Below are 12,876 nucleotides of genomic sequence, written 5' to 3' on the forward strand. Positions count from 1 at the left end.
TGTCTTCGAATAGCAACAGATGACGTAGTACCCACAACCCGCATCATGACGTATAGAGATGTTCCCGTTTAGCTACGTCAGGCGTTGTCCCCCCCGCCAGCCATGCGTATTGAGCTTGTTGTTGGGTTGGTTGTTATGACTGGACGAGGCCTCGGACTAAATTAGGTGAGAAACCCCAAACCCCCCGTCGCCGCCACGGGACACCCGCCATGGAGGGCATGGAAATTGATTTGGACCCGGAGCTCATGCAGAAATTCAGCTGCATGGGCACCACTGACAAAGACGTGCTCATCTCCGAGTTCCAGAGACTGCTTGGGTTCCAGCTGAACCCTGCCGGCTGCGCTTTCTTCCTGGACATGACTAACTGGTGAGTACGGGGACGCGGGGCCTAGCTGAAGGTAGGAGGGGGCTGACACGGGCAGGTAGAGCTGCAGGAATTAATTCAATATTCCACAGTGTAGCGAACTCTTGTATTTGTCCAGCATTGGATATTCACTGTGCATTGCTAGAAATGTACGGGTATTTTTGCGCTATGCACACTTTGGCACAGATTTTTTTTTCTGCTTAGCCAGCTAGCATTAGCTAGCTACATTATCCTTGTATTTTTTTTTTAGCAGCCATTGACTCTGCTGCGTGAAAATGCACGTCTGCAAAAATAAATAAATAATAGGAGAGACAATATGGGGACATCATGGAAGCGTCCTCTGTAGTCATAGAAGTTCAGCGCTGACATTAGCTAACCAACTTGTTCTGTCAGTGTCAGAAATAGACTGCATGTCTAGAGTAACTTGCTCCATTGTTGGTTACAACTGTGGGATTTTTTACCCTGCTCATGAACTCATTAGCTATCTTGAACGTTAAGTTAATTGTATAAATCTTGCTAATTGAATCCGCTTTCCCCCCGCTGGAAATCGTGTTCAGCGAGTTGTCTACCTTAACGGTTGTGGAATATTCTCAGCCTACTGGTTTATCTGTCGTGGATTTCGGCTGGTTGTTCATTTCTCCAGCGCTATCACTCTGAGCTCGAAGGAAATTATTCGGCCGGTTAAACTGCTATGAACAACCTTCCACTGTCTCCGTTTTCTCGTCTAAAGGCAGGACATGCTTCTTAAATCATGTTAACAGAGTGAATGGTGCCGCAGTAGTTATAAAATAAAACGCAGACGTATGATAACTGTATCGGTATCTAACAGTTGCCCAGCGAACCGTTTATCGTAACGGAAAATTACGCATTGCATAAACTACTGTCAAAACGAGCGATGTTCTTGTCGTTTCATCAGTTGGCTCGTGATAAGCTTGTATGCACAATTTAGAAATAGGCACGTGCTGTCAAATGCTCGCATACCCGACTGGCTGAGTGATACGTACACTTTTACTCGAAGCATGTAGGTGATTGTTGCCCGTTTGGCAGTGAAGTGATGGAGCGGTTTGTATTAGTGCGTAAAGCGTTGGGCAAGACTAGTACTGCAATTTGCAGACCGACCTGAACCTCTTCTCGGTATTTCCTTGTAGCATTTTACAAGTGCCATGTGATTTGAGTCATGCGTGTGGTAATTGTAACAACAATTATCAAGTGGTACAAAGGCGAGCCTTTAAATAATATGCTTCCAATGAAATGACTGGAGTGGGGAAAATAGCGTTGCTAAAATTAGAATCGCGACGTGCGGACCGTTCCAGCGGTGTAACCACAGTGGTGGTTTTATGAATTGATCAACGATGATTGACGTGAAGGCTGTTCCGGAATTCTTGTGTTTGCTCTTGAAACGTTCGTTTTAAAGTAAGTGTGTCACGTAACGCGTTTATGTTTAATGATACTGGGAGCCGTGGAATTGTGGTGCCTCAAACGATTTCTTCAGAACTCATAAAATGATGCACGTACCTGTACTTTGAACATGTTTTTTAGTGGTTGATCTTCCTTGTCCACGACAGTGTGCTTAGATTTTCAGTTTTACCATCTATGCTGTGAAATCGGATTCATTGTATATTTCACGACGGTGATTATTGTAGCACTGCCTATATCTGCCAACCAGTTTCACTGGACAGCATATAAAAGGCTTTTTACGTGTTGTGCGGACTTCTCGCTGTAAGTTGTGGCTTTTGTCAATATCTGTTCATAGCGAGAGTCTTCTCAAAGTGTCATAAGAACCACCCGGAACGTTGGAGGGCAGTCTGCGGCTCATGAACTGCCGAAATTATGATTATTTAAAAAAATTAATTTTCTGGACATGTTTTGACAGCTCTAGTTATAGTGTTTGCTTGACTGACATAGCGTGTATCTGTAAGACTTGCTTATCAACTTTCTGAATAATTTCTCTTATTCTTTATCAACTTAATTATGTTCATCCATTCTGTATCCATAGCTTTTTTCTTCTTCTTCTTCTCCCCTTGTCATCTGGACTGGTCATAATTAATATTTCATAATATTTTTGCAGCTGGGAATAACTTGCTGCATCAGCTTCCTTTGACAGCCACCTGCTTGCTTCGGTGAGAGCTTTGGCCCCAGAGGGAAGTATGCACTAACGCCTGTGTGTCAGTGGCCCCGCAGCATGTTAACTGCAGCAGGCCTTTACAGCACACGGCAGTGCATGCTTTAGAGCAGGGGGACTCAAAAAAACTACAGTCCTGGAGGGCCGCAGTGTGTGTGCAGGTATTTGTGGTGTCCTTTCAACCAGCAGCCAATTACAGCCCTTGAGAACAATGTGTGCAGACTCCTTAGCCAATCAGTGGCTTAAATTAAGCACTTAAGTGCGGGGACACGTAAAAACCAGCAGACGCAGCGGCCCTGCAGGATTTCAGTTTGAGATCCCTGCTGTAAATGATGCACGTTAATTGTGTTCATTAAAAAAAAAAAAACTGATAACCAGGTTTGCAATTGCAGTCCAAACTGGGCCAAATATAAAATACACAGGGGAAAAGTTTTAATTCATCATTTCCTTTTTTCATTTTATCAGACACTCTTATCCAGAGCAAATCGCACGGACCACATTTCTTTTTTTCTGTTAGCAGCCAGAGAGTTTTTCACTGCCACTCTTGGGGGGAACCCTAGGTCTGCTCTTTGTCCACCCATTCAAGATACACATAAACCCAAAAGAAATGTATAAGCTCATCCCTGTTCAGTTACATAGTGTATTGCAGTGGTTACCAATCCTGTCCCTGAATATCTACCGTCCTGTACGTTTTCACTCCAACCCTAACAAAGCGCACCTCATTCAGCAGCAAGAGATCTACCGTCCTGTAGGTTTTCACTCCAACCCTAACAAAGCGCACCTCATTCAGCAGCAAGAGATCTACCGTCCTGTAGGTTTTCACTCCAACCCTAACAAAGCACACCTCATTCAGCAGCTAGAGATCTACCGTCCTGTAGGTTTTCACCCCAACCCTAACAAAGCACACCTCATTCAACAGCTAGAGATCTACCGTCCTGTAGGTTTTCACTCCAACCCTAACAAAGCACACCTCATTCAACAGCTAGAGATCTACCGTCCTGTAGGTGTTCACTCCAACCCTAACAAAGCGCACCTCATTCAACAGCTAGAGATCTACCGTCCTGTAGGTTTTCACTCCAACCCTAACAAAGCACACCTCATTCAGCAGCTAGAGATCTACCGTCCTGTAGGTTTTCACTCCAACCCTAACAAAGCTCACCTCATTCAACAGCTAGAGATCTACTGTCCTGTAGGTTTTCACTCCAACCCTAACAAAGCGCACCTCATTCAGCAGCTAGAGATCTACCGTCCTGTAGGTTTTCACTCCCACCCTAACAAAGCGCACCTCATTCAGCAGCTAGAGATCTACCGTCCTGTAGGTTTTCACTCCAGCCCTAACAAAGCACACCTCATTCAGCAGCTAGAGATCTACCGTCCTGTAGGTTTTCACTCCAACCCTAACAAAGCCACACCTCATTCAACAGCTAGAGATCTACCGTCCTGTAGGTTTTCACTCCAACCCTAACAAAGCACACCTCATTCAACAGCTAGAGATCTACCGTCCTGTAGGTTTTCACTCCAACCCTAACAAAGCACACCTCATTCAACAGCTAGAGATCTACCGTCCTGTAGGTTTTCACTCCAACCCTAACAAAGCACACCTCATTCAACAGCTAGAGATCTACCGTCCTGTAGGTTTTCACTCCAACCCTAACAAAGCACACCTCATTCAACAGCTAGAGATCTACCGTCCTGTAGGTTTTCACTCCAACCCTAACAAAGCACACCTCATTCAACAGCTAGAGATCTACCGTCCTGTAGGTTTTCACTCCAACCCTAACAAAGCACACCTCATTCAACAGCTAGAGATCTACCGTCCTGTAGGTTTTCACTCCAACCCTAACAAAGCACACCTCATTCAACAGCTAGAGATCTACCGTCCTGTAGGTTTTCACTCCAACCCTAACAAAGTGCACCTCATTCAACAGCAAGAGATCTACTGTCCTGTAGGTTTTCACTCCAACCCTAACAAAGCGCACCTCATTCAACAGCTAGAGATCTACCGTCCTGTAGGTTTTCACTCCAGCCCTAATAAAGCACACCTCATTCAGCAGCTAGAGATCTACCGTCCTGTAGGTTTTCACTCCAACCCTAACGAAGCGCACCTCATTCAGCAGCTAGAGATCTACCGTCCTGTAGGTTTTCACTCCAGCCGTAACAAAGCGCACCTCATTCAGCAGCTAGAGATCTACCGTCCTGTAGGTTTTCACTCCCACCCTAACAAAGCACACCTCATTCAACAGCTAGAGATCTACCGTCCTGTAGGTTTTCACTCCCACCCTAACAAAGCGCACCTCATTCAACAGCTAGAGATCTACCGTCCTGTAGGTTTTCACTCCAGCCCTAACAAAGCACACCTCATTCAGCAGCTAGAGATCTACCGTCCTGTAGGTTTTCACTCCAACCCTAACAAAGCACACCTCATTCAGCAGCTAGAGATCTACCGTCCTGTAGGTTTTCACTCCAACCCTAACAAAGCGCACCTCATTCAGCAGCAAGAGATCGGCATCGAGCTGCTAATTAGTACAGTCAGGCATACCAAATTAGGGTTGAAAATGAAAACCAACAGGACGGTGTATCTCCAGGAACGAGGTTGGTTACCACTGGCGATTCGGCTACAAGAAGTGCTCTACGAGCACAACATTTGAAGAAGAGTGTTTTGTGGAAGGCGCTGAATGGCGGTTTGGTTTTCCCGTGCTTCCCCCCCAACCCCCCCCCACCCGTCGCCTGGGTCTCCTGAAAAAGGATTAGGGATTGCCGTTGGAAGGAGCTGCTGAAGAGGATAATTAGAGGGTGGGGTGCACCGGAACGGGTGGGCCCGCTTACTGGAGCTTATTTTGGAGACTGGCTTTGGTCGCTCATCAAAGGAGGGACTGCACAGGAACCTGGGAACAGCGTTTCCGCTGCCAGACCCGCCGAGTGGAACCCCTCAGTTCTTTTGTTGAAGGGCGCGGTCAAACCCGCTACATAGCTCAGGAGGTAAGAGCGACTGTCTGGCAGTCGGAGGGTTGCCGGTTCGATCCCCGGCCCTGGGAGTGTCGAAGTGTCCCTGAGCAAGACACCTAACCCCTACTTGCTCCCTAACGAGCTGATTGGTACCTTGCATGGCAGCCTTTCACCGTTGGTGTGAGTGTGAATGGGTGAATGAGAGGCATCAATTGTAAAGCGCTTTGGATAAAAGCGCTATATAAATGCAGTCCATATTTACAAACCTTTAGCGCCTTTTCTATGACTTAGGCTGTGCTCCCTGTGCACCGATACTGATAAAGCTGTGTTTATCTCCTAGCTTCTGCTGCTGCTTTATGCCTGCTTATCTACGCCATCGGTCCTAAATTCCTTTGTTTCCTTAACTTTTGGGTATCAAAGTTAGTGAGCTGTTAGCCTGTGTTCTTTTGGTCCTCACACGGTATTAAAAAAAAAAAAACATCAATTTCACTGACTGCTGATGATTTGTAAGTAATAAAAAAAATTATACCTGCTTAAGGAAAAGGTGGGCCGAGCTATTACAGCTATTACATTAGCGGTGGGTCTGGATCCGAAGCTGATGTGTACGCAGGTTTTTGTTGTCGCAAATTACCCCGGTCGAATTGGCTAATTGGCTGTCTAGACCTGTGCGGTTTCATTTGTGGATTAGGCCACTGAGCCTCTGTGACTCACCTTAATTGCATTTGAGAGTACGGTTGTTACAGCACTGTCGCCTACCGCAGCGAAGGAGTCGATGCATTATCCTACTGATGGAGGAGCGGTGTCCTAATGCAACCTGGGTAATTGAGTTTCTTGTGGCCGCATAACAAGTTGATGATTAAGCAGTGCAAGATCCTGTCCTCCCGCTTCTGGATATGACTAATTTAAAATTAGGCAGCAGTTCAAAGTCTGCGATATGGTGCAGAAGGGATAGTAGAACAGGTTAGATGGGTAATTGGTGTTTGACAAGAGTTGGGTAAACGGAGTCTGTGTACGAACTTGAATTATTGGGCTCGACAACAGTATTTGTGCTTTTCGTCTGCCTGTCCACACACGTGCTTGACTGAAGAGACGGCTCTGCCAGTACGAACTCGCGACGGATCTGACAGCTGTAATTAAAGTATTACTTGAGGTTGTTGCATAGCAACACGATCAACATGTAATGAGGGTTCATGTAATGATGTTACATTGTGAACGAACACGGAGGCTGCGTTTGGAATGTTTGTTGTTCTCCAAAATTGTACAGATGTGTACAGGTGCAGCTTCTCTGGTTAGAGAGCAAGAGCTTGTACCTTAACAGGCTTGCTCAGACAGCAGCCAACTGGCACCATCATGTGTGAATGCTGTGGGCCCAGGAACATGCCAGGCAGTCATTGGCTGTGTGAACAAGGGAAGCCACTGGACTGCCAGAGCAGTTAGTGCAGCAAAGTTCCGTGTTCCGTGTGTGAAAGCGGCCATTGTCGTCGTTACAGTGTTCTAGAAGCTCAGTGGGGTTCCGACATGGTGTTGCTATTGTCCCCAAGAAAATTCTGCACATGCAGAGGTGTCCGATCAGCGCTCAGAGGAATGCAGTACTTGCTGTCAAGTAGGCTAACGTTTTGGGCATCGGTAAAATTCTCCTCTTCACACCTCTGTAGTAGAAATCCAAATCCGGCGCCCGTAGCTGCTAACTTCAGTATTTTAGCAGCAGTGCTGGAGACTGGTTGGGCATCTGGGCCTATCCCTCCAGGGCTGGAGGGTTGACTATCATATGGAGCTCTGTCATTTTACTCTTAAGTGTACGTCACTAATAAAGTTCAGTCTTACTAACTGCTTTAAGGCAAAACTACTTCAGTTCAGAAGGCTGCACATTCAGTTACACGAAACATATTTTAGACCTGCACTACTTTATGTATGCGGTTTCCTGGAGAGATGGTTATCTCGTACTGAAAACAATATGGGTCTATTTAATTGTGTATGTTGCGTATAGATAAGGAAATGATGAGATATGCTGTCATACCAGTGAAATTGCAGGTGAACATGTTACTGCTGTTGGGGAATTGTTTGGAGGCTTGCCTCAGTTGCTCTGAGTGTTAACGGGTGGGCTTAAAACATTTAAACCTTTAAAACGTAACAATTTAGTCACCATTTACAATTTTCCATGAATTATAAAACTTCAACTGAGCACATACTGTTTTAAAAATTTTTTTTATCATGATTGTTTTTAAATGAGTATACCTGCAGAACTTTCGAAAGTGTAGTCCTTCATTGCTGTCTGTTTTAGGGTCCAGGTCTTTATGACAGGATCTATCGGAGATGGAGTGTCTGGAATCGTGACCACTAAACACCCAAACAGGCATTTTGCATTCGTACAAATCATGTGACTCCAGAGATAGGAGGGAGACACACACACTTGTAAGCTGGTTATTATGGTTTTGAAAGGATTATTTGAGGCGACAGGCTGGCCAGTGTTAATGGTGTCATGTTTGCCACACACTGTAATGAAGGGGGGTGTTGTGGCACACAGCTGTGTTGCTGTGGCTCGTTACGGCTTGACTGTGAAATCGGCCTGAAGACTGGGTGCACTCTTAACCTCACCCCCCCCCCCCCCCCCCCCTCCCGTTGTACCCCACCTCCCCCCCCCTGTACCCCCATCTCTTTAACAGGAACCTGCAGGCAGCCATCGGTGCGTATTACGACTTTGAGAGCCCCAACATCAACGCGCCCTCGATGTCCTTCGTGGAGGACGTGACGATCGGGGAGGGGGAATCTGTGCCCCCCGACACAGAATTCACGAAGACCTGGAGAATACAGAACACGGGTACGCGCCCCGGCACCCCAAAAGCGTCCGCACACTTACAGTCAGCACCCCAACCTCATCCTGACTCTTATAATGCAGGGCCTCCCCACTGTTCTCATTTTAGGAGCGTTTGCTCCTGAAAATTGGTGTGTGCTAACTGGAAAAATACTGCAGGAGCACACCTACTAATTGGGATGCAGTAGCGTGCTCTGAAATTTTTCAGTTCGGGGGCATCTGTGCTCCTTGGGTGGGGGGGGGGCGGGTATGTTAGGGTAGAGTGCTGTAATGTCAGGATGAGCCATCGTTTGGTTACTGAAGTGGAACATGGGACATTAGCTGGGTGGCCTGGGTCCAGTGCAGTGTCAGTGTTCTGGAAAGGTTGCTGTTTAAAAAAAAAAAATAGTTAGCATAGTCATATCACAAGAACACTCCAGAGAGCTGAGGTGTGTGTAGAGCTTCTCAGTCCCGGTTCATAGCCAAGGTCATATAAAACCTTTAGGGGAGATGATAGGACTGGGGTCAGGTGTGTTTCCTGTCTGTTAGTTAAATTCAAATTCAGGTCATGAATTTAAAAAGTACTGTAGAACTTTGTGGGTCTTCTTTAGTCCATGAACTGAATTTGAATTAATTTTCTGGACTGGCTGAATTTTAATGGAGTTGAGCACGACCCTGGAAGATGGCATTATGTAAATATTGGTTGATAATTGTGTGTCAGTTTTTGTTAGGATCAAGTGTTTGTGTCTATGTATAACAGTAATAAGAGATTGGACTGTGCATGCACTGGTGTGGTAAATAGAGAGTGCATAGATTGCCTTTGTGCGTGTATAAGGGAAATGAAAGATTTGAGGGTTGTGTTTAATGGTAATTAACCATGTGTTTGTGTGTGGGTGGGTATGTCTGTGTGTGTGTGTGCTTGTGTGTGTGTGCGTGTGTTTGCACATTTGTTTGGGTGTATGTGCGTGGGCGTGTATGTTTGTGTGCGTGTGTGTGTATGTGTGTATGTGCATATGTTCCTGGGTGTGTGTGTGTGCATATGCGTGTGTGTGTGTGTGTGTGTGCGTATGTTCCTGGGTGTGTGTGTGTGCGTGTGCATGTGTGTGTGCATGTGCGTGTGTGTGTGTGCGTGCGTATGTTCCTTGGTGTGTGTGTGTGCATATGCGTGTGTGTGTGTGTGTGTGTGCATGTGTGTGTGCATGTGCGTGTGTGTGTGTGCGTGCGCGCGCGCGTGTTTCAGGCTCGGAGTCCTGGCCCCCGGGGGTGTGTCTGAAGTACGTGGGCGGGGACCAGTTCGGTCATGTGAACATGGTGATGGTGCGTTCGCTGGAGCCCCAGGAGGTGTGTGACGTCAGCGTGCAGATGCGCAGCCCGGTGGCCCCGGGCATGTACCAGGGCCAGTGGAGGATGTGCACGGCCACGGGACTCTTCTACGGGGGTAAGGGAGCCCCGGGCCCGGCTATGGGACTCTTCTACGGGGGTAAGGGAGCCCGAGGCTCTGCTGCCTTCAGTCCTTAAACGGGAGAGTGGAGGGGAGTGGAGGGGAAGTGTAGACATTTTAACACCTTTTCACCTGTGTGCAGTACAGGCAGTAAAAGTCAGCAGGTCAGTGAAGTGATAAACTGCACTTCGCATTATTGGTTCCCAAAACCTCTCCTCAGTGTGTCGCAGGTATTTGATGTGTTCCAACTGAAGCACACCTGATACAACAAATTAACCTCCTGATTAGCTGGATCAGGTGTGCTCAGGATGGAACACCTCAAATACCTGGATCTGGCTGGGGAGTCCCAGGGGAGAGTTTTGGGAGCCACTGCTTTTCACATCACTCTCAGCCGTGCGCGTCGTTAATAGGGTTCCCCCTTCCGCTTCCTGCTTCCCGGCAGACGTGATCTGGGTGATCCTGAGCGTGGAGGTGGGCGGGCTCCTGGGCGTGACGCAGCAGCTGTCGTCGTTCGAGACGGAGTTCAACACGCAGCCGCACCGCAGCGTGGAGGGCGACTTCAACCCCTTCGCCTCGCCGCAGAAGAACAGGCACCCCTCCAGCGAGGGCAGCCTCAAAGACCCGGGGGGCCCCTGGGGCGACGGAGCGCCCCCCGACAAAATCCACCAGGATCAAAACGGACTGTCACACAACTCTGTAAATATAACACCAAACGGTCTCCAGAGCAACCTATCAGTAGTGACATACAGCCAGGTACGTACGCGGGGGGGTGGGGAGGCGGGGGGGGGGGGGGGCAGACACTGCAGTGGGCGGAGTCTTGGAACTTTGTCAAAACGACCATTTTATAGGAAATGTTTATGATGTTTTTTTTTTTTTTTTTTTTTTGTATTCAGAAGGATCTGTTCTTTAAGCTTCTCAGAAATGTCTTGGAGAATTTGTACATCGTCTCACAGCAGAACAAGAAACATGCCTTACTAAAGCATGTGCCACTTCAAAGGCCATATTTGCGCTACCATTGTGCAAATACATGAGACTGTTATTTACTCAGATTTCCAGTGAGTGAAATCCAGTTGTTTCTGTCTACCTTGAGTCGATCACGAGCAGCACCTCTGGCGGTGTGCGTGTGTGTGTGTGTCATCTTCCGTTTTGGCTAAGGACACAATTGTCACAATTTTCTTTTTACCGTAATTGTTTTTGTCTTCGCAAAGAGTGTTGCTGTTTAGTTTTCCTGACTTGACGGCCTTGTTCAACATTCCAACTACAGCCGTTGAATTCCGCACTGGACAAACACAGTGTGTCAGTGAGCCAGGCCTTGCAGTCACAGACAGAACTGGCAGGATTTGAGGCCTACTGACTGGGCCACTGACTGAATTTGGGGTACGGTGTCCCCCCCTGGTAGGCTCCATTCGCTCACATTTTGATGCCGTTTCTCATTCGCGCAGCAGGAAATGTAAGCAGCTCCAGTTTGGAGCTAGGCTAACGGCCTAAGCTATCAGGCCCAAGCACCTGCACTCAGACCTGAACATAAAAACACTGGAAAGTGACGATGAGAACAGGCCATGCAGACTAAGAAAACCCGGGCCCCTTAAAAAGCTGTGCTACACAGAGTATAAAAATTGTACCTCGTGAAGAGGTTCTCAAGAGAAAATATGTTATTTTCCAGGTGGTTTTGAATTCCAGTGCATTGCGGCAGTGTGTATTCCAGTGCAGTATGCAAGTGTGTATTCCAGTGCTGTGTGTTGTTGCCCTGTCAGTGTTGAATTAAATGCTCTGGCAGAATAGGCCTCTTGGGTGGCCGTTGCTCTCATGTAGAGGATGTGATCAGATAACGTGCTGGTGTTTGAGCCCCTGGTCCCACCCACGCTCCTAAGGTAACCCTCCTTCCTCTCCCTCTCTCCCTCTTTCTTTCTCTCTCTCTCTCCCTCGTTCTCTCTCCATCCCTCCTTCTCTCTCTTTCACAGGGTATTCATGGGCCCTATCCTTTCGGACAGTCTTAAAAGAGAGGGATCGCCGTGATGGGCAGTCGCCTTACGGTCACCCCAAAGAGGGGACAAGGGGGGGGTAACAGAAATTTCATACTGACACTTGGCCAGACCCCTTACACCCCTGCCACCCCCACCCGCCCAAACAGCAACGCAGATGAGAAGTGAAGATTCGGCTGTTTTGCTCCCTATAAATAATTCAACCTACATCCACAAGCACCCAATGTACGCATGTGTGAATGCTAAATTAAAAAGAGTGATAGAGATCTTTTAAAAGAGATGTCAAATACACAACTTACTTTTTTTATTATTATTTTGTTCTGCCATCACGCAATTAAGTGGAGACTGCTGGTTTGAGAGAGAGGAGCGAGCGTGTGCTTGTTGCGTGCATGCATGTGTGTGTGTGCGTGTGCACGCGGGCGCAAGTGTGCACACATAGGGTTTGAGACACACGATGTGAAAAAGCCATTTAAAAGTTATTTTGCCTGTTGAGAGATTGGTAGTTTTTGAATTAATGTTGAAATGTGTTCAATCTTTTGTCTTTTTTTTTTTTTTTTTTCTTTTTTTTTTTTTTACATTTTAATAATAATTTCAAAGTGTATACTCTTTGGGGGAGGAATGTATGCGCGTCTTTATGTGAAGTTCCCACGCGGTGATGTGAGTCTCTGGACGTGGCATTGCTTATTCAGGCATTCAGCAGGTGCTCATCTCCAGCATGGCTAATGCGGTATGTAACATGTTTTTACATACAATCCATTCATACAGCTGGCTATTATTACTGAAGCAGTTCAATTTTAGCACCTTGCTCTAGGGCAGGCTCAATCTTATCCGGAAAGGGCCGGTGTGGGTGCAGGCTTTTGTTCCAACTGGGCAGTTACACACCTGATTTTACTAATCAACCCCTTGGGATCTTTGCTAAGCACCCTGATTAGTGGAATCAGGTGTGTAACTGCCCAGTTGGAACAAAAGCCTGCACCCACACCTTTCTGGATAAGAATGAGGACCCCTGCTGTAGGGTTACAAGGGTATCGCCCCTGCTGGGAATCGAACCCACAACCTTTAAAAGGCTATAATACCTGCCTACTGCACCGCCACACCTGGACTCTTTGCTTTATTGTTTTTTTTTGTCACATGAACACGCTGTTGCAGGCGATCACGAGGTTTGGAAATGTCACGCGCGCGTCATTTGCCTGAACTGCTGGCTCCACGGAGGTCCCGGTGTTTGTTTAG

General features: G+C 47.1%; 1 protein-coding gene across 2 annotated transcripts; it reads left to right on the forward strand.

Moving 5' to 3' along the window:
• The first annotated feature begins 61 nt into the window (after positions 1-61).
• On the forward strand, positions 62-12,602 carry LOC118210939 (protein ILRUN-like). 2 transcript variants are annotated; one of them, XM_035387472.1, is made up of 5 exons: positions 62-367; positions 8,096-8,250; positions 9,464-9,661; positions 10,107-10,417; positions 10,929-12,602. In XM_035387472.1, the coding sequence occupies exons 1-5, from the start codon at positions 210-212 to the stop codon at positions 11,016-11,018; spliced, it is 912 nt and encodes a 303-aa protein (XP_035243363.1). In that variant the 5' UTR covers positions 62-209; the 3' UTR covers positions 11,019-12,602. The 2 variants fall into 2 exon arrangements, with proteins under 2 accessions (XP_035243363.1, XP_035243364.1); XM_035387473.1 differs by having other exon boundaries at positions 210-367; positions 11,626-12,602.
• The last annotated feature ends 274 nt before the right edge of the window (positions 12,603-12,876 follow it).

This window comes from Anguilla anguilla, chromosome 13 (assembly GCF_013347855.1).
Source record: "Anguilla anguilla isolate fAngAng1 chromosome 13, fAngAng1.pri, whole genome shotgun sequence".
Classification (NCBI taxonomy): Eukaryota; Metazoa; Chordata; class Actinopteri; order Anguilliformes; family Anguillidae; genus Anguilla; species Anguilla anguilla.